The sequence below is a fragment of the Phyllosticta capitalensis genome (genome assembly GCF_038381095.1).
Source record: "Phyllosticta capitalensis strain CBS 128856 chromosome Unknown BKA78scaffold_2, whole genome shotgun sequence".
NCBI classification, from domain to species: Eukaryota; Fungi; Ascomycota; class Dothideomycetes; order Botryosphaeriales; family Phyllostictaceae; genus Phyllosticta; species Phyllosticta capitalensis.
Window position 1 is genome coordinate 1,075,887 of NW_027117440.1, and position 25,536 is coordinate 1,101,422.

Sequence of the window (25,536 nt, forward strand, 5' to 3'; positions counted from 1 at the left end):
CCTACATCAACCAACCCGCGAAGCCCACCTTGGAATTCGGCCGATACACAAAGCAGAGAGGATACCAGAGCTCGCGACGAGCCGGAGGAACAGGACTCAGTAGCTGAGGCTGAGATGGCTCGGCTGAGAGCAGCGCCGAGCTCTGCGTCAAAACCACGCCTCTTGCAAGATGACTCGACTCGGCCGCAACAACCCGAATCCTTTGCAGAGCAACTTAGGGATCGGCTTGCTTCCTTAGACAGGCAGGGCTCTAAGACTCCAAAGTCAAAACACAAGAAGGCCCCGGTGATTCAATCAACGCCATCGAACGTCCGCCAGGGGAGCGTGGCACAGACGCCTAGTTCAGCATGGGACGATGAAGGGCTTGACTCCATCGACTTGACTGAACTTGCGGATGGAGCACATTTTTCGCGGCCGGCTTTCACTAGTGCGAGGAAAAGACCCAGTCCCGGATTGGAAACCGATGTTCGAGAAGGTCCGACGCCTCGAAGACCTCGGCTTCAAACAAGCTCCCCGGCTGCAGTGCCTGACGCCGGTGACTTCGTGCCAGTCGAAGCGTACGATGAGCCGCCGCCGCCTTATTCCACTGTAGCACAGCCGAACCCCCTCGGGAACGAGTCTCTTCTCATACCTGCTGTAGACGATGCGACCGTCCTCAACGATGCCATCGGTCCTCTAGGAGAACAAGAAGTCCGCGTGACTGAAAGCCCGGCTCGAAGTGTACCCAAAAAGCGGAAGCCATTGAACCCTATCGGTCCCGAATATCTGAATCCTCTGGGACGAAGCGTGACGCTTCGGAAGCCTTCACGGTCACCCCAGAAACCGGATCAGTCTGCCCGACAGGCTGATGGAGGACATGGAAAGCGCAGTCCTACGAAAACACCCTCGACGAAACGAAGGCTTGTCGCCGACTCGGACGACGAGGACGAGGATGTTGATGCAAACCTCGGCGGTAGGCAAGGTCTGCAAAATCGACATCAGAGCGCCTCCATCGTTAGTCCTGAAAGTCCTGTGCGCTCTTCGCCGTCGAAAGGGACAACAGCTTCAAGGATCATAGACAAGTCAAAAGACTTTCGATGGCATGCTGGACCCAGCTCAGAGAACGCTTCGAAGCTCCGGCATGCAGCTAAAAAGACGTTTCAGACAGACAAACATGTCAACAGGACCAACCTCAATTCCCCACTCCCATCGACTCCATCATTTCAAGGGATTGTACCTCCAATCACCAAAGCCGACGAGGACGCTGTGTCGCGCTTCGAAAGATGGTCCGACGAGGAGCTCGAGGGCCTGTGCTCAAGCTTAAGCACGTACATTGTGGAATTAGGAAGAAGCCAAGGACTTCACATGTGCGATCACGGTGAGCCATCAGCAGCCATCAACCAGCAAATGAAAGTGGCCAAGGGGCAACTGGAGGCCACGCGCGGACTCAAGGCAGTCAAACCCGAGTTTACTCGTGCTGCAGAAAAGAGACAAGAAATCGTTGCCAAGGTCATGGACGAATGTTCAGATGGAAGCATATTGCCTGATGACCACGACTTGGTGGAGCAAAGCAGACATTTCCATGTTCGGTTGAAAGAGGTCAAGTCAAAGCTTGTCGACCTTCTACGAAAAGCCGGTCTCGTGGAAGGCACCAGCGTTGGCACCTTGCCATCGGCGCAGAATCCGAAGGGCGTTGTTGTCCAATCAACCCAGGAGGCACCGGCCGATGGTTTCTTGGTCAATCGCGACAGACCGACAACAAATGCTCCCGCGCACACCCAATTTGTCCAGCAAACCCAGATTGCTGAAAAGATGAATTTCGCGCTGGGCCAATCAGCCAAGCCATCAGCTCCAGATTATGAAGCAGAAGCTCCATCAGACACATTCTATGAGGGATGGGAAGATGACATGATCACATTTGACAACGAGAATGACGACAGCTTTTCCGTTGAGCACGACCAGCCGACTAGATTTGACCCAACACGACGGAACGTCACCTTTGCCAATCAAGACGACTCGGACGCATATCATCGCAACCGAGAGCCACGGATACAGTCGACTTACGCGACGGCCTCAAATGCCACTGTCCAATTCGACGAAGACGATTTCGAAGATGATGGTGACCTTTATTGCAACAACATGGGCACTCCTCCAGCACAGACACTGGACGATGATTCCTTCGATGTCGACGACTTCAATGACGAGGAATTTATGGACTTGGCTGACGACGTCGAAAGTACTCGACAAGTGGACAACGAGTGGGGCCGGGAATCTCGTGAGATTCTTCAGGAGACCTCGGGAAACCACAAAAGTCCAAAAAAACTGGCAGGGAAATCGACGAAATCGGTTGCATCCAACGAACCTCAGTATCCATGGACAAATGATGTCAAGGCTGCACTCAAAGGTCGATTTCGCCTGCGTGGATTCCGCCCACATCAGCTGGAAGCGATTAATGCAACCCTTTCAGGAAAAGATTGTTTCGTACTAATGCCGACTGGAGGCGGTAAATCACTTTGCTACCAGTTGCCCTCCGTAATTACCACAGGCAGCACGCGAGGCGTCACAGTCGTGGTGTCGCCACTTTTGAGTTTGATGGAGGACCAAGTTCACCATCTGAATCAGAATCGCATCCAAGCCTTCTACATCAACGGAGAAATGGATCAGGGCAAAAGAAAGGACCTGCTTGATGCCTTGCGCCAGACCCAAGTCGAGAGATTCGTCCAGGTCTTGTACATTACCCCCGAGATGCTCAACAAAAGTCAAGTTGCGGTCAATGCTCTCCGGGACCTTAATCGAAGGCAACGCCTAGCGAGGATTGTCATCGACGAGGCCCATTGCGTGAGCCAATGGGGCCATGATTTCAGACCGGATTATAAGGCCCTTGGAGAAATACGCCAGCAATTCCAGAATGTGCCTGTCATGGCATTGACGGCCACGGCCACGGAAAACGTACGTGTAGACACAATCCACAACCTGGGAATTCAAGGATGCAAGGTCTTTGCCCAAAGCTTCAACAGGCCCAACTTGTATTACGAAATTCGGGCCAAGAAAAAGGGCAGCGAAGTCCTTGATGACATGGCTGGACTCATCAAGACCAAGTACAGAAACCAAACCGGTATCATCTATTGTCTGTCAAGAAAGAATTGCGAGACCGTAGCGGAGCAGCTGAGGAGAGAGTATGGAATCGCAGCTCAACATTACCATGCCGGTCTAAGCCCCGAAGAGAAGTCCGACACGCAGAAGAAGTGGCAAGAAAACAAGTACAAGGTGATTGTTGCTACAATTGCCTTCGGCATGGGTATCGACAAGCCCGACGTGCGCTTCGTCATCCATCACAGTATTCCAAAAAGTTTGGAGGGCTACTACCAAGAAACGGGCCGCGCAGGGCGTGATGGCAAACGGTCTGGATGTTACCTTTACTATGGCTATCAGGACACGAATCTCCTCAAAACGATGATCACCAAAGGAGACGGTGACGCTCAGCAAAAGGAGAGGCAGTTTGCGATGCTACGCAACGTCGTCCAATTTTGCGAAAACAAGGCCGACTGCCGCAGAGTTCTGGTGCTGGCGTACTTTGGCGAAGCTTTCGACGCAGCGAGTTGCAGAGGACAGTGTGACACATGCAACTCTCAGGTCAAGTTCGAGACCCGAGACTTCACAGACCTCGCTGCGGAAGCCGTAAGACTTGTGGAAAGAATTGGCAGCCAGAGGGTAACCCTGCTACACTGTGTAGATGTGTTCCGTGGTGCCAACACGAAGAGAATAAGGGAGCTTTTCCATGATGACTTGCCAGAAGCAGGAGCAGGGCGCGATCTGGAGCGTGGGGATGTTGAGCGTATCTTCCACAGACTGGTTGGTGAGGATGCTCTGATGGAGGAGCATGCCACGAACCGAGCAGGGTTCACCACAACATATATAAAGGTATGGGAATGGCAAGACGTCTTTTCAAAAATCCTTGAAATGGCTGACGATACGCAGTTGGGCCGCGCCGCGCGGACATACATGGCAGGGCAACGCCGCCTTGAATTGCACGTTCGAGCTTCCTCCAAGACAGCGAAGGCCATGGCAAAGGCGGCAGCGCCTTCGCGGAAAAAGAAAGCATCCCGAGACGTGAAGCCTCTTTCTACAAATGTCTCATCCCCAATCCAAGCTATTTCCGGTCGGCGCAATCCTCGTTCTAGGGTCGCCTTTGACGAAGACGATGAGGAAGAGGACGAGGACGAAGAAGACGCTTTTGAGCCTATGCCAGAAAGGAGGCGGAACCGGAGAGGCCAAGCGGCGTCGAAGTCTGCCCGAAATCAGCTTGGCCAACCGATCACCACTGACCAAAAGATGGCTCAACTCCAGCCTCTCCATCAAGAAATCGTTGCCAACTTCGTGGAGGAGGCTAGGAAAGTGTGCCAAGAGATTTTGGTGAAGAGAGGCCTCAGAGGGTCACCTTTTACAGACACAGTGCTCCGCGAGATGGCCATTGAATTCCCAATGACTGAGGAGGAGATGGGTAAAATTGATGGCGCTCATCCGGAAATGGTCCGGCTTTATGGCGGCAAGATTCTCCAACTCGTACAGAAGTCCAAAGAATTTTACGAAGGCTCGATGGGTGCGCAGAGAGACAACGAAGGAGTACCACTGGATCCCAATCATCAGGTGGTTCTTGTGATTAGCAGCGACGATGAAGCTGCCGGCGAAGACGAGGAGGACGAGTACGAGGACGATTTTGATCTAGACGACTCGGTCCCCGGACCAGAAATGCGCAGTTCGTACTTCCAGGAGGATCCGGACGTGGCCGCCTTCAACGCGCGCCTGGGGCAATCTCAAAGCACGTCGAGAGCAGCAGGTGGGGCGAAAGGCGGTTCTTCTCGGGCGCCAAAGACTGCATCCTCCAGCAAAGGTAGCTATGGGCGCAAACCTTACCGGCGCAGCTCAGGAGGATCGAGTAAGGCGCGCTCGGGGTACAAGAAATCGACGACCAAACGAGCGAGTGGAGGAAGTTCATGGAAGACGGGCAAGAGGGGAGGTGGTGGAAATGGAGGAGGAGGAGGAGGAGGAGGTGGCATTGGGATGATGCCAACTTGAGGGAGAGCCTAGAGCGGTGAATTGTGGGTTCTACGGGATATCTTTTGCTTGGCCGGTAGTGGCGTGTTTTGGTGTCTTCGGAGTCTGCGGAAAGGTCACGACGTACACGTGTCGAGGATGAGGTGAAATTTTTTGCATGTTGTCGCTCACAAGGCGGATTTCTAGATACGAGACAGGGTCGAGTCTGTTTGGGACGGGGACAAGGAGGGGCCCGGCATAGCTTTTAGTGGCATGCAACTGTGTTTTTAAGCATATCCAATCAAGCATTGTCGCAGCGCTGATACGGCACGGCGCTATTGAGCAACGACACAGATGCTCAATGCGCCGAGAATTGAGGCAATGGAACTAATTCACCAGGAGTGTCGTCTGGTCGCGTGCCAAAATATGGGTCATGGCGTAACTACATGGCGATGATTGAAGATAAGCAAGCTGGTGTTGACGGGACTGGAGGCCGACAGGCACCTCGGTTGAGGACGACAGTCGGAAACTGGTCGTCGTTGAGAGTCGACGAGAGGCTGGAGGTTTGGAGAAAGTTCTGGGGTGTCGTGGGCCCCGCCGGTGGGCCTCGAGACAAACACAGCAAACGCCGACCGCGATAGGGATTCCGCCGGTCAGTTGTGCACATGAGCGCGGCGAGGAAAGCTGTATCCGTCGACGATGTCGATTGTGTCAACCCAGATGTAGACTTCCATGACAGTACCTAGTCGCCCGGAAGGCCAATAATCAAAGTGCCGTTCCCGAAGCTTCTGCACGGCCCAGGCGGTGTTCAATAATTTAACAAACGTGCGTACATCATCCGCAAGTCGTCCACATGAGTCTCCCGCCGCGGCGCTACATTCCCAGTCCGGTCAGGCCGTCCTCTTTGCGATATAAGAACAATGCCAGTCCCGACCAACACCAGCGATGCAGACGCAGACTCGATAGACGATTCCACTGCCGACACCGTCGCTACAACCGCCATGGACAAGGTGCCCGACCACGAAGCTGCCCAGGTCAAGTCCATTGACCAGCAGCCGCACAAGGAGGTTGCGCCCACGCGCTCCGATCGCCCCGTCTGTGAGACGCGAGAGCCCTACGGTCCGCCAGGTCAGTCTCGCGCTCTCTCTCTCTCTCTTCCCTTGGGCCGTGGCGCTGATTGCCGTCTCCAGGTTTTCGTGGCATCTTCACCTCCCACTATGTCGCCCTGTGCGCATCCTTCTCGGCCATGGGCGGCCTGCTCTTCGGCTACGAGTGAGTCTCCACCCGTGATGAGCGTCGAGCGAAGCGCCTACTGACTCATGGCGCCTTACAGCCAGGGCGTTGTCTCCGTCATTCTCGTCATGCCCCAGTTCCTCGAATGGTTCCCCCAGGTGTCGAGTGACTATTCAGGCGGTGGCTTCTACAAGGGCCTGCTGACGGCCATGATTGAACTGGGCGCACTGTTGGGTAAGCCTTTTCCCCTACGTATCATTATTCCCCGCTCCCCGTGGGGAAATGGATGTTGTGGAGCGCTAACCCACATTTCCCAGGCGCGCTCAATCAGGGGTGGCTGGCGGATAAGATATCCCGAAAGTACTCCATCGTAGTCGCCGTCATCATCTTTACCATTGGCTCCGCCCTGCAGACCGCCGCCCAGGATTACGCCATGCTTGTTGTCGCCCGCCTCATTGGCGGGATCGGCATTGGCATGTAAGAATTCAGCCTCATCGCCATGGCGAAGCTTGTTCTCATGACTGACGTCTGTAGGCTCTCCATGGTCGCCCCCCTGTTCATCTCGGAAATCTCGCCGCCTGAAATTCGTGGAACCCTACTCGTCCTCGAGGAATTCAGCATCGTCTTCGGCATTGTCGTCGCCTACTGGATCACCTACGGAACCCGCTTCATCGCCGGCGTCTGGTCATGGCGCCTGCCCTTCCTCCTCCAGATCATCCCCGGCCTCGTCCTCGGAGTTGGCATTCTCTTCATGCCCTTCTCGCCCCGATGGCTTGCTTCCAAACATCGTGACCAAGAGGCGTTGCAAAACTTGGCCAAGCTCCGTCAATTGCCCACCTCGGACTCGAGGGTCATGCTGGAATGGTATGACATTCGCACCGAGGTCGCCTTTCACAATGAGATTGCGGCCGAAAGGCATCCAACCCTTTTTGGCAGTCGCAACAAAATGGACCGTATTAGGCTCGAAATTGTTGCCTGGGTCGATTGCTTCAGGAGAGGATGCTGGAGACGCACTCATGTCGGAATGGGTCTCATGTTTTTCCAGCAGTTTGTTGGCATCAATGCCTTGATCTACTACGCGCCGACAGTAAGTTGTCATTCATCTACTTCTACAAAGATGCTAACATTTTCCAGTTGTTTGAAACCATGGGACAGACATATGACATGCAGCTGGTTCTCGCTGGTGTCTTGAACGTGGCACAATTGATCGGCGTGTCGAGCTCCATTTGGTCCATGGACCGCTTCGGACGTCGTCCTCTGCTTTTGTGGGGAGCGGTCGTTATGTGCATCTCCCACGTCATCATTGCGATTTTGGTTGGCCTGTTCGACGACAATTGGCCTGCCCACAAGTCCCAGGGATGGACAAGTGTAGCATTCCTCTTTCTCTACATGCTTGGTAAGTTTGAATCCTGTCCCACAGCCCCGGAAACCCCCATGACTGACCCCTTTTAGCATTTGGTGCATCTTGGGGTCCCGTGCCCTGGGCAATGCCAGCCGAAGTCTTCCCCTCCTCCCTGCGCGCAAAGGGAGTGGCCCTCTCCACTTGCTCCAACTGGCTCAATAACTTCATCATTGGCCTCATCACCCCTCCACTGGTACAAAACACGGGATTCGGAGCGTATACATTTTTCGCCGTCTTTTGTCTTCTGGCCCTCGTTTGGACCTTCTTCTTCGTTCCCGAGACGAACGGCCGGTCCCTCGAGCAGATGGACCAAGTGTTCAAAGATCTCAGCAGCGAGGAGGAAGACGCCAAGAGGGCACGCATCGAAGCTGCGATGATGGGCAGCATGCAAGCTGGCTCGGATCAGGAATCCGTTGCCGTTTAGAACGTTTGGCGCATCATAGAAAGAGACGGAACGCATTAAGACACGGAGTTTGGAGCACGACTACTACTTTTTGATCATGGAACACGATACGACATTTGACGCCAAGCAAACTCATTACAAGACGATTACGGACGGTTGATTCCCCATGACGCATTCAAATTTATCTTGGCCAGCCATGTCGTACACTGGAGTAAATAGAAAACATTAGTAAATGTACGCAAAAACATTTGAAACACTTCTACCGCTCCGGCAAGCGAAGCCTTATTTGTTGCTTCGTCCGCAGGGTGCGAGGCCTTCCCATGGTGTCGGCTCGGCCAGGTGAATACTTCTCGTAGAGCTGAAATCAGCCGTGAGCATGCTCTCTATAAGAGTGTAAAGGTAGAGGGACAGTGTCAAAGCTACTTCTGCACAGCTCTGCCGGGGGCGTGGAGCCTTCCTATAGCCTTACTCGTCAAGGACACAAATCCTCTTACAACAACTTCATACGAATACGATGCCTTTCCGTATCGACTACATCAGAGGCACAAAGTCTATTGACGAGGAGCATTCAAAGCTCAAGTCCTCCCCCGGGGATTCAGCCTCTCGATTTGCGGTGTCCGGATGCTGCACTTGCCGGTGAGCTTCGCATTGATCACATCGACTGATTTTGTCCAGTCGGAATATGAACCAGATAATCGGAATTGATTCGCATTAGTTACCCGCCGCCTAGATGCTTCTCATTTGCTGCCCCCAGTGTCCTCATATCAAACAGCGCCCAATTGCATCAAGCACGGCTACATGACTTGACATTTTGCGTCGCCGCGCCGAACGTCCACCCCTGGATCATCCCACCCAGGCCCACGGCCGATCCTAATGCCATTCCTGGTGCTGCGTACAATGCGCATTTGGGCGCGGTCGTATCTGCCGCGATAGTCGCACAGTGGACATGAGTGCGGCCTTGCGATTTCGCGCACGGGATGCGGTGGTAGCTGGCTCACTTTGATGACGGCCCGGTCCGCATAGACGGAGCAGTTGGAGAGATCGAAACCCGGAGCGCAGGGTTGGACCAGTGAAAGCCAATGATGGTGGCAGGTTGGAGAGCGGAAGAAGTCGGTTTGGCACATGCTGAACCTGTGTGCCTGCCTTGTTTTGCGCTATGTCGTGTGGTGGTAATGCCGATGTTCTCTTCCCAGAAACTAGGCTGATATCGCAAGACTTGCGGCTGTGGCAGCGAAGAAATCTTGGATGTTGCTGCAAGTTGGGTGTCGGTTCTGCCATGCTAAAGTGTCTGTGCCGACTCTTTTCAATGAGTGAGCTGCAAACTTCTGCGGCGTGCAATCATTTACGACACGATGGTAGACAACACACTGTCGAACAAGGGCGTTTCTGGCGTTACAGCAGACAAGGGCCATGACCAGGTGGATTGTGAACGGCGTCGTGGCAGCGGCGGTGTCCACCAGCACCACGTTTGCGGTGGTCTATCCGTTGTCGACGACTTTGGGCCATTGATTACTACCTCATTTGTCTTTATTATCATGGTCGGGGTCATTTTCTTCAAGCTCCTGCTTCCGTATTGCTTGCATGAGCTCGTACAGCTGGCCGATTTGTTGGTCTGCGACCTAGCGTCAGTCTCGCGATGGTGGATTGCTACCACGTGCACCTGGCACGACGTACCGCTCATCTTGTCTATCTTGCTCTTGTCCATTTTCTCACCCCTCCACGAATTCCCCTCGAGTTGTTGCGCGTACATTTGCCATTCGGTCAGGAAACCAATCTGGTGGGGTCAGCGCGAGGCCTTGACTTTCCCGCTGTCCAATTATCGTACAATGTGCATGGGGTTCTCTACGCTCTTGTGTGCCCGAAACTCCGACTTGACGTACTCATCGCCCAAGAGACGCATCTGGGTGTCCAGCTTCTTCCTGTGGGCGCGGAGTATGCGACGGTAGAGGGGAATCGGAGGAAGGAGGGCCATGGGCGCAGGGCGGAGAGGCTTCGACGCCCCGACGGCGGTTGCTTCGGCAAGAAGAGAACGAAAAACCCTCATCTTTGGATCAATTGATGTGTGCTGTGGTAGATGGAAAGTGAGCGTGTCGATGTCGCGCTTGCGGGAACCTCAATGGGGCAGAGCCTCGGCAAAAGGCGGCAGACAATTTCATCCGCCGACGTCACCACCCATCTTTTCTGCAACACTTCGACGCGCAGCCGCCATGCTGCCCACACCAAATACCTCCCACGTCTCTTTCGACCGCGTTTACGAGCCTGCCGAAGATTCATATCTGCTTCTAGACACCTTATCCTCCGACAATGAGAAAGCCTTTCTCTCGCAGCGATTCGGAAAGCGCGATGGACAATGCGACCCGCCTTTGGTCGTCGAAGTCGGCACAGGCTCTGGCGTCGTCCTAGCATTTGTCGCGCAAAATACCGATATTCTGTTTCAGCGCAATGATGTGCTAACGCTTGGCATTGATATCAGCGCCTTTGCTTGTCATGCAACGAGCGAAACTGTTGTCACGGCTGTCCAGGAAACCAGATCGCGAAATACCCACCCCAGCGTGTTTCTTGACGCAGTAAACGCCGATCTTCTATCGCCACTCAGACCTGGAGCTGTTGATATCTTGATATTCAACCCGCCGTACGTCCCTACGCCCGCTCTTCCGGACGCGACCAAGCACGACGAGTACAACCAATATGCGCCCGAGACTAGTTTCGAACAAGAGTCCTACTTGCTCGAGCTGTCGTATGCTGGAGGTCCCGATGGCATGGAGACCACAAATAGGCTCTTGAAACAGCTTCCGAGCGTGCTACACGCGCAGCGAGGGGTAGCCTATGTGCTGCTGTGTGCACAGAACAAGCCTTGGGAGGTCCAGGCGCACATACGCAGCTGGGGCGCAGATTGGGATGCGGAATTTGTCGGAAGCAGCGGGAAAACGGCGGGCTGGGAGAAGCTACAGATTCTACGTATATGGCGGCGCCATGGTCTGGCGGAGGAATAGAGTGACGCCACAGGGACCATTGGCTCGATGAAGATGGGACGAAAACAGCCACGGGTGGCGTGGCTCGAAGTGAGGGAAATGCAGAGGCTGGACGTGCCTTTTTAAAAATGAATTCATCAATGCAGAGAAGTGCTCCAGAAAAGCTGGGGAATGCTGTCAGTGTTGGTCCGTACCTACCCTGCCCGTTGTGTTGTTGCCGTAGCAACCGCGGACCGATACAACTTCGGCGGTGCCGAGAAATGATGGGGTGGATTCCACAGCTCGAGCATCATCGTCATCCCTCTGGACGACCCTTCCAACTCCCAAGACATTGCCTCTTCGACTTGCTGGAGACTCATGTCGCCCTCATCATGAATCGATATGCGCAAGCGACCCCATGTCCTGGACCGACGTCCTCCTCGACCATCGCTCAAAACAACAACAACAACAATGCTAGCGCGCACACCTCAGGCGCATTCCTCGACGACGCGACCGCAAACATAGACTACACCGCCCAGTCTAAGCAGGAGATTCTCGGTATTAAGCTACGGAAGCGCGCGACTCGAGCAAAAAGAGAGCCTGCGTTCGATCCTTCAACGGACATTTGGGTAGACGATGCGATTTCGCGATCTCCGCGACGAGGCAAGAAATCAATCCCTCAAGAGGTCAAGGAAGATGCGACTCGATCGCGAAGCCGTTCCAGGAAGTCTGCTGCTCTCGCGCAACCACCACAACGGATACCGATGCCTCATGCGCCCAACGAGGATGCCAAACAACCAAGAAGGCGCCGAGTGTCCGCTTTGCTTGCGGAAAAAGGACTCACGCCCGGCTCGATCAAATCAAAAGCTGCGCCGAAGAATGGTGATCAAGAGAAGAAGAAGCCTGAGATTCAAAAAGATCCACGCCGCAGGACCATCTATGTGCCATCGGACGATACGACAATCATGACGATCCATCCTGGCTCGTACAAGGGGAATACTAGGTCGGCAGAGTTTACAATGGATTTGGCTGCATTGAACGAGGATGTAGCAGCGCCAAAGTCTTCAGTGCACAAGGAGAAGACAGCTTTGAGGAGGTCTATTACAGCGGCGCCGAAAAGAGTTCCCCTGCAAAAAAGCTCAAAACCATTGCAAGGCACCTCCTTTTCCGAGGACATTTTTGGATCAGGAATAGGCAAGGAAAACGTGCCTCCAGGGATACTTGTGAAGCCTGAGAAGAAAATTACTGGTGGCCGCGCTACCCCTGAGATTGTCAAGAGCCGCGTCACAAAGCCCGTCAAACTCGAGCCAGCCGGGATCAAAAAGACAACCTCTGCTACTCAGCTCGCCCCGGCTGTAACAAGACCTGAGCCGAGCCGCAAGCGTCCAAGCTCCGAGAATGTGCAAAGAAACAGACCTTCTAAAGCGTTGAAGACCCACAACGACGCGACTCCGGCGAGAGCTCCCCTGGGCGACAAAACCAACAAAAAAGCGGCATACTCCACTTACAAGTCTCCCAAGTCTCGCATCATCAAACAAAAGCAAGAGAAGCCTCCTCCCAAACTCAGCGTTCCGCTCCTCGTTCAAAAAGCCCAAAATCTCGGCGACAAATACAAGGTTATTTCCGACGACCTCAGCAGTCCCGCACTGTACGAAGACAGTTGGCTGAGTTATCAAGAAGTCGCTATAACCCAACTGATCAATAAACTTTTCGACTCAGTGGATTTGACGACCCAAGATCTTGCTCAAGAAGAAGGCGGCCTCCGCAGAAAGCTTTTGTGCGTGTACCAGGAGCCTGAGATTCCAATTTTGCACAAGAGGCTGCAGGCATCCCTGATGTACGGAGCTTTGAGCATACCGCGCGACCTTCTCTCTAAAGCAATTCGAATCAAGGATGATGTTGGACTGCGCCGCAAATATCTCAAGCTTTTCGTTGATACGTATGAACCCTCCATCCTCACTGCGGCATTGGAAGCTGTTGTGGGTCGACAAGTCCCCATTTCTACTCGACTCTCATCAGGCGCAACTCCATCGAACGGTGAAATGCCACGAGTACGGGTACAGAAAAGGACAATCCAGGATTTCCTCGACACTTTTCTCGTTCGTCATGAGGATGCAATACGGACCAAAAGTGGTCCAGGAAGTATTGCTAGCATTGCTCGAGGCCAGAAGGAGACCGATGATTTTGGATCCCAAGGCTGGTCCTGGCGACGCACCGTTCTGCGTAGTTTGATGCTTATTCTTCTCCTTGACATGAGCAAGACCAAAAACATCGTCAACTTGCCGTTATTCCAAAGCAGATCGCTATACAAATCTTCGCACGCAGTCCTCCAACAGCTTTCCAGCATGCTCTTCCCATCTCTTGGTGACGTCTCCCGACCGCTGAGCCATTTCAATTACGAGCTCCATCACGTTCAATCACCCCTCGAAGAATGTTCTTACCGGATCGAGAATTTGGCTACCGACATGAGAGATGGGGTGATGTTGACGAGACTGATTGAGGTCCTGTTGTACACTCCTGCATCACTTCCGACTCAGAAAGACGTTACCATTACTATGCCCACTGGCGATATCCTGACCAGCACTTTCAAAGTCGACGACGAGGATTCTTGGGTCTTGTCGCAGCACCTCAAGTTTCCTTGCCTTGGGCGGGCACATAAGCTCTTCAATGTCCAAATCGCCTTGAGCGCCCTTGGGGGAATCAAAGGTGCTGCTGGTCATGTTGCCAAAGAGGTCACGGCGGAACATGTGGTTGATGGTCATCGCGAGAAGACACTTGGCCTGCTCTGGTCTTTGGTGGGCAAGTGGGGTCTCGATATGCTCGTCGATTGGACCGAGTTGTCCAAAGAAACTCAGCGCCACCGCGAACAGTTTTATGCACAAAAGGATGAGGACTACTGTGATCCAGACAGCGAGTCCGACTCCGAATTGAAAGAGACAACAAGTCTGGTGAGGCACACCGCAAGGCTTCAGGCATGGGCCCATGGCATTGCTCGCCTTCAAGGTCTCCGGGTTGCGAATCTTACAACATCTTTTGCCGATGACCGCGTCCTCGAGTCCATCGTGGACCATTACCTTGGATGCTTTCCCAGCGCGACTCCAACCTCGTCAACCGGCCATACCTCAAATCTCAAAACCAAGCTCAAAGCTATCGGCTGCAGCGACTCTTTCATTTCACTCTACACGCCGTCGACCAGCGATTCGGCTCCTCGTCCCATCCCCTCCAAAGACTTTACGGTAACAACTCTCGCATTCCTCGCATCCCGCCTGCTCCCGGCTTCGCGTGGGCACCGCGCCGCCTGCGCAATCCAGCGTCGGTACCGTCTGCGGCTCGCACGCCGCGAGGCCACACGGAGAGTCACCCTGATGCGCTTGGCAGCGGACTGCGCAACCGTGGTGCAGACGAGGGACAAAGTCGTTGGGGCTGCGGTGGTGTTGCAAAGGGCCTGGAGGAGCGTACTGGATTCTCGAATTGGACGTCTCATTGGAGACGTGGTTGGATTCCAGGCCGCAGCCAGAGGCTGGGCAGCGAGGAGAAGAGCGAAGGCTTCCAAGGGAGGGAAAGTCAAGAAGAGAGAGAACATTAGGGGAGGTTGGTGAAGTGCCTGTGCGTTTCTCGAGATTGGGCCGTTGTGGGGGTATTCGCAGTCTAGCAGTGTCTCGGTTTGTTTGGCGTTGTACTTTTGTGTCTTTTGTGACTGGCTTGGGTTTGGCTTGTTGGGTGCTTGATTGGCTTCGCAGGGTGTTTTGATCACTTTCGGATTAACGACTTGACGACCTCTTTCGGCTGTTTCGTATACCCTCTTACAGCGGTTTCCTGCCGTCGCTCCTTCACAAGCTGCAGGTAGATATATAGTGAAATAAAATTACTGAACAACAAATATCTTTCTCTTGTGCTGGTTCTTATCCTGAAATTGGACTTTAACCTTGTAACAAGGGGAGGGGTTTTACTTATTTCAGCATGTCCATACCCCTTTTCAGAGCGGCGCCTGATTATTGCCTGCTGTAACCTTTTAGGAAACGCGATTGCGTCGTCCATAGAAGAAACGTATTCATTCATGTATGGATAGGTAAGCGCTTCCACGGTTTGCGGCTGCGCGCTTGCAGCATGACAAGTTGTCACTAGGTTCGGGTGTTTCGCGCGCTGTAAATATACCAAACCACTAAGACAGGCCTCAAAGAACTCGAAAAGACACGAGTGACGTTACGAGAGAGCAGAGAAATGAGCAAGAAGTTGCTCCGGCCAACACGCTAGAATATGAGCTGCAGCCTTAATACAAAACGGGCAGGCGCGCCAGGGAGGTAGTGATGACCGAGAGGTTTCGACAACGCAACAAAATAATGTCGAATCAACGCCATGGAATCGCTAAAAGAGGTGATTGATGTGCTGAGTGGACTAACAGGCGCGTGTGCCGAAAGTGTTGGCGCTCTTAAGGTGACTGCGGCCGCACCACCACACAACTTGTCAAAGACGGTGACCAAGCCCATGGCGTTGAGAACTCCAAGAAGAGAAGCAGCAAAAACTCAAGATTGATACGTAGTAGGTGGCAGAGTTCGCAATCGAGCCATTAGCACCACGGTGGTAGGCCTCCTGCAGTGCATTGGGTGTATATATTTTGTAAACGCCACTTCCTTTCCAATGCCCCTTCCCGCGCCGGCCTCAAGCTTGGATAACCCGAGCCCGCTGGCGTAGATATCCTGCGGACTGCGTATCGCGGGTGAATCTTTGCTCTTTTGATCTTTGATCTGCCCTCCCTTCATCTCTTTCTCCTCCTTCTCCCTTATGTCTGCTTCTGTCTGCGTGGTGTTTTGGCCGTGGGGTTGAGCACACTGGCAGGTCAGCGAGGAGCCCTTTCCTCGGGACAGTCTAAGCGAACAAGATTCAAGCCCTTGACCTTCTGCGATGATAGCTTCCAACACTCTGTCAATGATTGTGACCAAAGAGCACTGGACTTCCTAAGCTGTGCTCGAAGCTAACGGAAGTCACAGATCTAGGCCTGGTAGAAAATGAACGTTCCATAAAACGTGTCTGCAGGAAAGATCGTTGAATGGACTTGATCCATCTTGTGGCTGAGGCGGGGGTGATTTACTTTGACTCTTGGGACTAAAGGAAGCCTGATACCTCCTTCATACTTCCATTCTGCGTGTGCTTTACCCTCGTGTCAGCTGTTTAGCAGCATGAATGGGCTGGCCGGACTCCGACAAAAGCTAAGAGGGTCATTGGTGGACGTCCCGGCGGTCAAGAAGTGGCACACGCGTCAAAAGATGCGAATTAAATGCAATTTTCGTTGGAATCTAATAATCAGTCCGCTGCAAATAAGTATGGCCAAAATATCAACGGAAAGCGAGCCATGGCCGCAAAGAAACACGGATCCCTAACCGCAATACCAAAGGATGTGAGTGAGGAAGCCAAATGCGCCTGGTATCGTCATAACCCGTCAATCCGTCTCGAGCCTTTGCCGTCGTCCATTTTTGAGCCGACTCCTCTGCCAAAAACCGGCACGAACTGCACACAACCTTCCTTTTCTTGCCAATGATGGCGCTCCGAAAATTTCATGTCCCATTATCCGAGATTCATGCAGTCCCATGCCATCCGATTCCTGAAGAATGCTCCGATGCAGCCAGGTGCCAAAGCTTCCGAAGACTACCTTCTCCATTTCCTCACATCATGCCGCTCCTCTCTGGTGAGCCTTCGCCCATGAAGATGTTGCTGCTGGTACTACCGCTCATGAAAGCCGGGTTGATCGCCTGCGGTTGCGGCTGCGAGGACTGCCCTTGCTGATTTTGTTGATTTGGTGGCATACTCGTGCTAACGTCTGACATCAAGTCGGGGACACCCATTGGCCACATTTGGTTGCTGGGGTCCATGGCTGTGCCTTGGACGTACGAGTCCCATGCTTCCTAATCCACCGTCAGCTCCACAGCCCGTACAAGCCAAAGAAGGAAAACTTACCCAGTCAAGATTCGAAGATGGCATGTCCATCCCCTGTAAGCCGATACCTGAGGTGCCAAACATTTGTGAGAAAGGGCTGGCTGTAGAAACGGGCCCTGTCGGCTCGCCGCTTGGAGCGGGTCCCGTGTACTGTGGTGTGAGGCCGGTACCGGAGGAAAGCGGATCATTGAGAATATTTCCCATTGATGCAGGATACGAAGGCCGATTGTCGAACATATTTGCGCTGTTCGGAGTCAACGCACCGGTGCTCAACATGCCAAGTGTCATGGCCGCTGAATGTTCCGGGGCAACATTGGAGTCGTCCTGGAGGCTCGCCGTAGCTGGGTACGCCGCGGCAGCTGTTGCGAACTGCGCTTGGCGCAAAGCATGAGATGATTTCAAAGTGTTCAGCATTACACTGAGTGACGCATGCGCTTTGTACGCTTCCATGGAGCCGTTCGAATACTCGGCCCAGATTGGAACTACAGTGTCAATGGCCGCCAGCATTTCATCGCGGCGGTCCTGAGGCCAGCTGTAGATGTCGTTCGCTGGTGCGCGGCCGCCCCTCTCGGCCTCGGCAGTGCAGGTGTGATAGAGGTCAAGAGCAATAACCATTGCCGCAACAAGGAAGTCGTTGGTAGTAAGGGAGGTGATGAACCATTTGACAGTCCGCAGACGACCACCCGGCTGCGACTCGCGATAAATTGTCGCCTGATGCTTCAACATGGCCATGGAAGCATCGATACAAGTCCGGCGAGAATATGCATATCTCGAGTTTTCGCGCGAAGGTCCCAGGAACTTCCTGTGCAACACAATCTGGGCTTTGAGGTAGAGCAGCTCAATACTAAAGCGCTGCATGACAAGCGTCGCGTTGTCCCTGGCCGATTCTTCCATGGATCTGATCTGTAGATGAGGAGGAACAGCGGCATTGAGCTCTCTGAGACGCTGATCCAGTTTTGTGATGCCTTCATACGAGGTGCAGCTCAAGGCTTGGGAATCCTCCACCACTTTGCCAAACGCATAGACCAATTTTGCTTTCGTGATCATGTAAGAACACGGCGTGGGCTCAGAGATTGGTCTTGATGTTGGCAGGACCTTGATCTCTTCGTACAACTCGTCATCGTAGATATTCCTCGGGAGTTCCGTGGTTGCGTCGCTTGACCTGACCATCGGAGGCTGGCCGTTCTGTTGGGAGAACAGCAGGTCCATTTTTCGGACGACACACCATACTCGCCGACGCATCTCGCCCTGAAATGGCGAAAGCGCGCGATAAGGAGCCGGGTCCCGGTGGTATCCCATGCGCATGGCTAAACGGACAATGATAGTCCAGCTGACCAACACGCCCAGCTCAGCATCTTTGCTCCGCGCATATTCACCTTGTACGTGGAGAATCAACGTCTCGAGCATGTGCGTAACGGGCGCCGTTATGTCGGCTTTGAGGAGGCACTGCGCGGTACGTCGTCGGTATTCGCTCGACATCTCCCAGGTCTTGCCGCGGTATTCCGGAGGTTCGTCGCCCGCTCTGTGATATGATTGCAGTGCAATGCACATCATTGCATAAGCCATGCCGAGCCAGATGATGGGAGTCTCTTCCGGACTTGTCCAATGATGGTCGTACTGTTTCTGGAATGTGGGACCATGGATAATGTGAAACCCAGGGTCATAGACATTGAAATATCGCGTAATCAACAAGTCGGAGACAGCTTTGGGAGGGAACGCGGCCAGAATCTCTGACTTGTCAACCGGCTGCACAGCACCAAAGAGGAATGCTGTGCCTGGGCTTATGTCATCTGTATATGTCGCTTGATGTCGTTTCAACTGCTCATCGTACTGCTTCTTGTGTTCTGCAAAAAAGCTCTTGACCTCTGCAATCTGCAACAGCGTCAGGATATCAGCAATGGTGACAGGGATCAGGCCGACGTACCTCTCCTAATATTGCGTACCAATGGGCCTCCGAGGCAAAAATAGACTTGTTATTGTCCACTTTCATGATGCCAATCGATTTCGCAACCTGATCAACGTCGCTATCATCATGTCCCATTCCATGTCCCTCTTGTTCTTCTTTGATTGTCATTCGCCTGTCGACCTCACTTGACCCCTCTGTTGAGCTACCGCCAACGCTTCCATGATTTTGGGGTGGATTCGGGAGGCTCATGTTCGCATTTGCTATAGCTGCGGCAGCCGCAGCAGGTCCAGCTGACTGAGCTCCATTGGTCATGAGGGACAGCACTAATCCTTCCAAGCGGTCGATTCGATTTTGCATGTCGTCCGGTGAGGTCGGTGGGGTAGAAGCGGTTGAACTCTTCTTCCGGTTACCAGGAGTGGCATACGTGCAGGACGCATTGTCGCCTCGTTTGGTGCAGTTGTCGCAAGGGTGACCACGGTTGCACTTGAGTCTGGTGAAGATGTTAGCCCTTGTCGTGCTACAATGGCAGACATGTTGACAAGAGACCTACTTCCGGTGTCGACATGGCCCACATGAGAGTGGCACTCTATTCCTCTTGCGCACGACCCGAAACTGACCGTCTGGGGAATGTCCGGAGTTAGAGGAGGCAGCCGAAGGGGGTGTGGGTGTCATGGTTGCTGATTTCCTTGGACCCAATGACAGAACAAGTCGGATATTCGGGGCAGCCTAAGTCCGAATAATACAGCTGCTTATGTGGAATTGAAGCCACTCGGGTCTTGTGTGAATTTTTGAGTTTGAAGTATTTGGTGAAGAAGCTGTTCTAATGGCGGATTCGCTGGATTCCGCCTTCAATCAATGATCCTGGGCACAAGAGCAATCGGTCGCGTAGAGGTCTACTGCCAGACAAAGTCGCCAAAGAGGGCCAATTCGTAACTCAGCACAGGCGGGAGCGGGAGAGGCGGAATCCGTCCTGTAATAGCGGAGGTGGAAACGGAGATGTCGTTAAGTCCACCCCAGCGCTTCGGCTAGCTGATAGAAAAGGAGCCCCCGAGAAGCGCCGGACTGCCTGGGTCTTTGGTGGTGGCTTGTCGCCGCACCGCACCTAATTCCCTTACTCTTTTGCGGCTCTTTTGAGAAAGTTTCCCCTTCGATAATGTACCCCCGAGAAGGCCGACCGGAATGAGTAGTAGGTTGCGAAAAGGTCGAATTTGAGATGGAGACGCGAAAGAGCGATTGTGCGCAGCACTGCGCAGACCGCTACTCTACGTGGGCTTCCCAAGAATGGATTCGAAGACGACCGGCGAAGAGGCCTTAACGCCGTTGTATCTCCAGCGACGTCAGGGCGAGTTTTTTCAGGTGCGCAGCTCCTGTGACATCAAAAGGCAGACGGTAAGCAGAGGATCTGAGCTTTTTTGCCACTTAAGCTTACCGCAGTTGAAATACAGACACCTTCTTGTCCTGTGGCCTGTGTTCGCAGTGTCGTTCCAGAGAGGTGGACGCCGGCTGTTTCGCGCGCAGCACAGCAACGAAAAGCTCCAACCGATGCGCGCGTCCAGACAACGGACGGCAGAGGATGGCGACACGTCGGAATGAAGGCTGAAGGAGGATATTTGTCGTCGTGGGGTGTGGGGCGGGGTTGTCTGGAGTTGAGGTGTGTCGCGACGACGTCAAGTGGAGAGAAGTTGAACTTGGGTCGAGAGCTGACAAGACAGCGTCGACTATCTGCGCACGCGCGGGAGCTTGCCAAGCCACAGGCACATGAATATCACTCGTCTAGATCCCTCTTCGACATACATCTGCTAATGCTTAGGTAGTGACTCACAGTCCAATCTCACGGTGTCGAATTTGGGCTTCTCCAGACAACAGTACCTACTGCGACGCTGTCCGTGTCCCGCGTCGTCTCTTATGTCCTAACTCCGCCATCCATATCGCTGCGCGACCTCCTCTCCACGTCGTCTTGTCCCTTGCCTCTTCCTCGCCATTCCATCTCGTCCCTCCATTGCGGCTTCAAAAGTCTCCCTGGGCCCGTCCTTACTCAGCCCGCCGCCACACACGACAGACATTGCTGCGCTATCTCGAGCCATCATCGAATCCGCATCTTCAGCTCCAGGACAGCATCCCGCTACCCCTCATTTCTGGATTCAACATCCCCGTGATCACTCCACAGGGATGCCTCAAAAACCACAATGATAGACCAAAGGACAAACCATTTCTCAGCCTGTCACAGCATCGGAACAGGCATTGAGCGAGACGTCCAACGGGCGGGGTGCCTCACTTTTTCAGTGGCCTCATCTTCCCCGCAACGCCATCATCAGAGCGGCCACCAATTGCTTATCGCGCCTTTTAGCACTCTGACGCTATGACGGCTGCCTCAGTCGTCACTGACAGGCTTGGTGCACTGCCTCTCACATGCATTTCATGTTCATGTTTGTTTCCCCAAAAGGATGCGCGCCAGACCTAGTGCGGTGCTAGGAGTAGCTGCCGACTCAGCCTGGTAAACGGGCTAAGCAAATATGTAACCGACAATCTGCGTCGAGGAACATCCTTTCAGGTCCAAGACAAAAGGAAACCCAGGAAAACAAAGCCGAGTCTCACTCTCAGCTTTGTCAGATCTTTGTTTCTTCCCCGGCTACCACTCATGTCAGAATACTGCATGTCAGCGACCCTGATCCGAGTCCCCGGATGCAACCGCCGGGTCAAGTGGCAGAATCTACCAGTGTTGAGAAGGGCTGGAAAGGTAGGTCAAAAGGTTAGTTCAAATTTGTATCTCTCCTCAACTTTCAACTTTGCTGCTTTCAGTACCATTCCACCATCGTCCACTCCAGGAAGTTTCGTCTTCGCCCATGCTTTCCTTTGGCGTGTTGAGCAACTGTGCGCGTCGACTAAAATTTGACTCCGGCGGCCGATGCGCGGCATGTCCTATCCTGACGCGCTATGATGCGCCCAATTACAAAAGAAACAAAAAGAGCAAAGAGATCTTTAAGCTGGCCAGGACTTGAATTTGGGACTCGCTGGCGGAACTGTACGATAACATCCACCCTTTTCGTGGTCTCGCTGCTACTGTGAATAGGGGTTGCAATTGTCAATGAACACTTCAGCTACGGTCAGTAGAAAGAGCCTCGGAACGGTAAATGAATTTAAAACGCGTGGAAATCGGGCCGTATTGGTCTTCGATTGATTCTTGGTGACGAGAAAGCGTGCCAATTACGCGCCGTCAGTACATTTTCAACTCTTCCCAGCGTCTACCAGTTCTGATTCCTTCATGTCCTCTTTTCCCCTCGTCTCCTTCCACTCCACCATCTCCCCCCTTTTATCATCCCACCTCCAACACTCCCCATCACCAACATTATACCGATAATAATTCTCCGTCCCACCCCTAACGACGGCCTTCCGAAACGTAATATTGATCCTCCCCGCCTCACCCGCCGTCTTCGTACTCCTCTTAGGCACACCATGCAACCAAGCGCCCTGCGTGGTACCCCGCATGAGTACCATATCACCACTCGCCAGCGGCAGCTTCAGCGTCGGCGCTGTGCGGTCTTGCTTGTGCTTCATGACAAAGTCACGGCGCGCACCAAGTGACAGCGACGCTATGGCTGGGTCACGTCCGAGGAACTTTTCGTCGTCCGAGTGCATGCTGATGCTGTCAGCTCCAGATGCGTAGTAGTTGACCAGGCAGAAGTTGTAGACGCAGCCCGTCGCCCGCTGCACGGCGTCGCGCAGCACGGCCAGGCTGGCGGGCAGTGGCCGCGGCTGGCGCGAATAGCGGTTACTGGGGACAGGCGTGCGCGTCTTTGCGTCGAGCAGCTCGAGGGGCTGCGCTTCTTCTGTGTTTGCTTCAGCGCTGCCACCACCGCTGGCGAAGACGCAGCTTTCGTCGACACCAAAGACGGTCGTGTACCGCGGCGTTGTTACGTCGACGGGCCCGCTGCCGCCGCGGTTGATGGTGTAGCGCACGCGGTAGAAGGGCAGACTGGCGCGCAGGTGGCGGAAGAGCTCGTCGGCGGTGCGCCGCGCGATGAAGGGCTCGAAGTAGAGGAGGTCGAGAGCAGGGCCATTGGTCATGGCACGCCCAGGGGAAGGAGGGGTCGTGTCTGCGAGTGCATTCTGCAGGGAGGAGGGGATAGACGCAATGGCATGGGGGTAGGTGTGGTGGGTTGATGGTGGGGAGGCCGTGTCAAGGGGTTCTGGTGACAGTTTTACCTCTAGCCGCTGGCGCTTGGTGTCACTGCCCTCCACAGCGGTACCTGGAGGATAGAAGGTAAAGGCAACTTTTGATTTGTCGACCTTTCCCTTTTGTTGCGCTACAGTCTGGAAGTAGGCGTCGAGGTTGCGTTTTTGGCCCGTCATGGTGTGATTCCTTTCAAGATAATCAGAGGGCAACTTGAAAGTCCGCTTGTAGGGTTGCGGATTAACGTCGTCAAAAGGAGAGCCCCCTCTTCTGGGTTTTCCAGATAGATGATGGAGTCGCCGATTGGCCTTCTCGCCGTGCTCCTGCTCCTTCCGTAAGTTGAGCAACCCGTGCGCCGTGGACTTGGTGAGGCCGGCCCAGTGCGCAATGTCCGTGACCGTCTGGTCGTCTTTTCGGAAATCGTAACGGCAAAAAAACCGGCACCTTTGAATCGTGTCAGGCTCGTCGTTATCCAATTTTTTCGTTGGACGTGGCGGAGTCGTAGGCTCAGCCATGTTGCCGGTGCGTAAAAGTTGTAAAGATGCCCCGCTGCTGATCCACTCACGTCTCTCTGCCGATACACGACGCGATACCGAATGTCTGGCTGAATAGCTATCTTGAGTCGCAAGAGTTGATCGGTCCTGGCGCGTGATGCAGCGGCGAGACGCGTCCAGTGGTCGCGTCGCGCCTCAAACGACGGGCAAAGACAATTGAAGACAAGGCGGCACGTCAACAGGGATACAGGAATGGGATCTTGGACACAAGGGCGCCCACGCACGATGAAAAGAAATCAATAAGAAAATTTCCTTCTGCAGATAGCCGCACACAGGGTTGTTGATCAGAGGAAAGAAGGTGAAACGGAACACCGGCAGGGGTGGGTGAAGTATGCGCCGTCTTAGTTCTATGACATCATCGCTGTTTACCCGTTTTCCATCCCACTCGCGACGGCGTCCTCCCTGTCGTCCCGCCGTCCAATTCGTTTGAGGATTTTGGTTTTTCTTCCCTTTCTTTACAAAGCGATCCTGGATATCCCATCTTACAATACCCCTGCCACGCTTAACGAGAAAAACATGCGTTATGGCGCGCAGCCCTCGTCTAGCACTACACAGCCCAGCAGGGGTCCGGGGTCGACACAACCAACTGTTGTGTCTCATTGCGCAGTCAATAGATGGACAGGCACATATCGAAAATCTCAACTCGATACATGATACACCTCTCTCCCGAATCGAGTCCCCCAAACGCTCCATTCCGAAATGCGGCTGATCGCGTCCGCCTTCTTAGACGACGTCTCACAGAGACGGGATAGATTAGTTGGAACTTGGAACCAAGACACTTCATCTCGCTAGCTTGGGAGCCAATGTACCAAGCCATATTGCTCCAGTTCGCTATTGCGTACCGAGGTAGATGTTGGGAACGGATGCTCTGCCGTCGAATAACTCCTCTCCTCTCTCCCCTGTCCGACGCGGTTTCAGTACCCAATACCTCCTTTCCCTTCATTGCTGCAGCACCCATGCGGGTCGATACCGTTTATTGGGAAAACCCGTCAAGGTAGCAGTGATCAGTGCCCTGTAGTACAAGACGGGTGTCGGCAGAAAAGTCATTTAGACTTTTCTTTCCGCCGCCGTTGACAACAGCGGTTGGTGGCCTGCCTGCGAGAGAGCTTCTGGCTGAAGTTTTGCTGCGCAGAAGCACCAAGACCGTCAAAATTCGTCCGCTCCACTTATGTACGAGCTGGGCGGCCGTTAAAGCGGTCTTGATGCCGCTGCCGTGAGCGTAATTGATTGCTGTTTTCCGACGGATATTCGTATTCGGCCTCCAAAAGGGGCAGTCCACCGCGCGGTGCGACCTTCTCCTTTTGAACTGTATCACGACATCTTGTGCTACGAGCAAGTGTGACTTGGTGACGGCTCATCATGGAACTTTGCGGTGTGGAGATTGCGGAGCAGCGGCGATCTGGCTTTGGGGAGAAGGCGTGAGTTGGGTGCTAAAATGTGACTGGCTGGGAGATGAAGCTTCGTCGATGCAGGCTAGGGAGAAGGAAAATCGAGTTATCGTGGAGGTGGGTCTCCATGAGGTCGTTCGTTTCCGGCGCGTCATGCTTTTTGTGACCTTATGGCGTCCTGGTGGTTGCCGTACGTGGTTGCTTCGTAAGGCCTCTGTGTCGATGCATAATCAGGCGGTTGAATGCTTCCGATGCTGATTCTCGAAGGTTGGTTGCTCTTCGTCTCCGGCTCTTGACTGTGGCAGACTCGTGTTGTTTGAACACCTCGAGTTTCAATCTTTCAACCTCATTTCTGAGTTTGGTCAAGTCTGTCGGGCATACGCTTGAAGGCATATTCTTGCATCGATGATAGCATCAGCGTCATGTGCGTTTTGAAAGATAGAGCGTGATTCGAGACAAAACGGCAATTTTGCCAGATAAGGCGTTAATGACGGTGGTATTGGCGGCGGCGATGCAAATTATCGGCTTCGAGAAGATGCCCCATGCAGGTTTCATCAACAACTCTGCTCTCTCTTCACAGATGG

The 25,536-nt window shown here is 53.6% G+C and overlaps 10 protein-coding genes across 10 annotated transcripts; 5 read left to right on the forward strand and 5 right to left on the reverse strand.

Annotated features, from left to right (window-relative positions):
• The first annotated feature begins 1,753 nt into the window (after positions 1–1,753).
• BKA78DRAFT_74011 (P-loop containing nucleoside triphosphate hydrolase protein) lies at positions 1,754–5,406 on the forward strand. The gene is made up of 2 exons (XM_066893672.1): positions 1,754–3,900; positions 3,958–5,406. Exons 1-2 carry the CDS (start codon positions 1,792–1,794, stop codon positions 5,053–5,055), a joined length of 3,207 nt encoding a protein of 1,068 aa, XP_066747595.1. The 5' UTR covers positions 1,754–1,791; the 3' UTR covers positions 5,056–5,406.
• A 479-nt stretch (positions 5,407–5,885) lies between these two features.
• BKA78DRAFT_305366 (general substrate transporter) lies at positions 5,886–8,374 on the forward strand. The gene is made up of 7 exons (XM_066887696.1): positions 5,886–6,141; positions 6,204–6,285; positions 6,347–6,480; positions 6,564–6,723; positions 6,781–7,333; positions 7,381–7,642; positions 7,699–8,374. The coding sequence occupies exons 1-7, from the start codon at positions 5,934–5,936 to the stop codon at positions 8,070–8,072; spliced, it is 1,773 nt and encodes a 590-aa protein (XP_066747596.1). The 5' UTR covers positions 5,886–5,933; the 3' UTR covers positions 8,073–8,374.
• A 406-nt stretch (positions 8,375–8,780) lies between these two features.
• Positions 8,781–9,289, reverse strand: BKA78DRAFT_74034 (uncharacterized protein). The gene has a single exon (XM_066893673.1). It carries the CDS (start codon positions 9,173–9,175, stop codon positions 8,846–8,848), a length of 330 nt encoding a protein of 109 aa, XP_066747597.1. The 5' UTR covers positions 9,176–9,289; the 3' UTR covers positions 8,781–8,845.
• Positions 9,290–9,568: 279 nt separating this feature from the next.
• On the reverse strand, positions 9,569–10,023 carry BKA78DRAFT_247201 (uncharacterized protein; the record flags this gene model as incomplete). The annotated part of the gene is made up of 3 exons (XM_066884287.1): positions 9,569–9,663; positions 9,726–9,825; positions 9,877–10,023. 3 exons carry the CDS (start codon positions 10,021–10,023, stop codon positions 9,569–9,571), a joined length of 342 nt encoding a protein of 113 aa, XP_066747598.1.
• Positions 10,024–10,241: 218 nt separating this feature from the next.
• On the forward strand, positions 10,242–11,217 carry BKA78DRAFT_305371 (methyltransferase domain-containing protein). Its single transcript, XM_066887697.1, has one exon. It carries the CDS (start codon positions 10,259–10,261, stop codon positions 11,042–11,044), a length of 786 nt encoding a protein of 261 aa, XP_066747599.1. The 5' UTR covers positions 10,242–10,258; the 3' UTR covers positions 11,045–11,217.
• Positions 11,218–11,595: 378 nt separating this feature from the next.
• BKA78DRAFT_305373 (uncharacterized protein) lies at positions 11,596–14,882 on the forward strand. Its single transcript, XM_066887698.1, has one exon. It carries the CDS (start codon positions 11,767–11,769, stop codon positions 14,599–14,601), a length of 2,835 nt encoding a protein of 944 aa, XP_066747600.1. The 5' UTR covers positions 11,596–11,766; the 3' UTR covers positions 14,602–14,882.
• Positions 14,883–16,662: 1,780 nt separating this feature from the next.
• Positions 16,663–19,511, reverse strand: BKA78DRAFT_246370 (fungal-specific transcription factor domain-containing protein; the record flags this gene model as incomplete). The annotated part of the gene is made up of 4 exons (XM_066884211.1): positions 16,663–16,902; positions 16,955–18,805; positions 18,858–19,329; positions 19,390–19,511. 4 exons carry the CDS (start codon positions 19,509–19,511, stop codon positions 16,663–16,665), a joined length of 2,685 nt encoding a protein of 894 aa, XP_066747601.1.
• A 1,757-nt stretch (positions 19,512–21,268) lies between these two features.
• BKA78DRAFT_305378 (uncharacterized protein) lies at positions 21,269–21,994 on the forward strand. Its single transcript, XM_066887699.1, has one exon. It carries the CDS (start codon positions 21,478–21,480, stop codon positions 21,730–21,732), a length of 255 nt encoding a protein of 84 aa, XP_066747602.1. The 5' UTR covers positions 21,269–21,477; the 3' UTR covers positions 21,733–21,994.
• BKA78DRAFT_305379 (uncharacterized protein) lies at positions 21,993–23,316 on the reverse strand. The gene has a single exon (XM_066887700.1). It carries the CDS (start codon positions 23,187–23,189, stop codon positions 22,065–22,067), a length of 1,125 nt encoding a protein of 374 aa, XP_066747603.1. The 5' UTR covers positions 23,190–23,316; the 3' UTR covers positions 21,993–22,064.
• A 67-nt stretch (positions 23,317–23,383) lies between these two features.
• On the reverse strand, positions 23,384–24,493 carry BKA78DRAFT_74067 (uncharacterized protein). The gene is made up of 2 exons (XM_066893674.1): positions 23,576–24,493; positions 23,384–23,454 (listed from the first exon to the last, which is right to left on the reverse strand). Exon 1 carries the CDS (start codon positions 24,255–24,257, stop codon positions 23,700–23,702), a length of 558 nt encoding a protein of 185 aa, XP_066747604.1. The 5' UTR covers positions 24,258–24,493; the 3' UTR covers positions 23,384–23,454; positions 23,576–23,699.
• Between the last annotated feature and the right edge of the window lie 1,043 nt (positions 24,494–25,536).

Bases quoted from the DNA above. Each gene is read 5' to 3' on its own strand.
- BKA78DRAFT_74011 (XM_066893672.1), top strand. From the start codon at position 1,792: ATGAATTTCGCGCTGGGCCAATCAGCCAAGCCATCAGCTCCAGATTAT. The intron at 3,901-3,957 runs GTATGGGAATGG...GACGATACGCAG, and splicing joins TCACCACAACATATATAAAG to TTGGGCCGCGCCGCGCGGAC.
- BKA78DRAFT_305366 (XM_066887696.1), top strand. From the start codon at position 5,934: ATGCCAGTCCCGACCAACACCAGCGATGCAGACGCAGACTCGATAGAC. The intron at 6,286-6,346 runs GTGAGTCTCCAC...GGCGCCTTACAG, and splicing joins GGCCTGCTCTTCGGCTACGA to CCAGGGCGTTGTCTCCGTCA. The intron at 6,481-6,563 runs GTAAGCCTTTTC...CACATTTCCCAG, and splicing joins TGAACTGGGCGCACTGTTGG to GCGCGCTCAATCAGGGGTGG.
- BKA78DRAFT_74034 (XM_066893673.1), bottom strand. From the start codon at position 9,175: ATGTGCCAAACCGACTTCTTCCGCTCTCCAACCTGCCACCATCATTGG.
- BKA78DRAFT_305371 (XM_066887697.1), top strand. From the start codon at position 10,259: ATGCTGCCCACACCAAATACCTCCCACGTCTCTTTCGACCGCGTTTAC.
- BKA78DRAFT_305373 (XM_066887698.1), top strand. From the start codon at position 11,767: ATGCCTCATGCGCCCAACGAGGATGCCAAACAACCAAGAAGGCGCCGA.
- BKA78DRAFT_305378 (XM_066887699.1), top strand. From the start codon at position 21,478: ATGTCAGAATACTGCATGTCAGCGACCCTGATCCGAGTCCCCGGATGC.
- BKA78DRAFT_305379 (XM_066887700.1), bottom strand. From the start codon at position 23,189: ATGACGGGCCAAAAACGCAACCTCGACGCCTACTTCCAGACTGTAGCG.
- BKA78DRAFT_74067 (XM_066893674.1), bottom strand. From the start codon at position 24,257: ATGGAGCGTTTGGGGGACTCGATTCGGGAGAGAGGTGTATCATGTATC.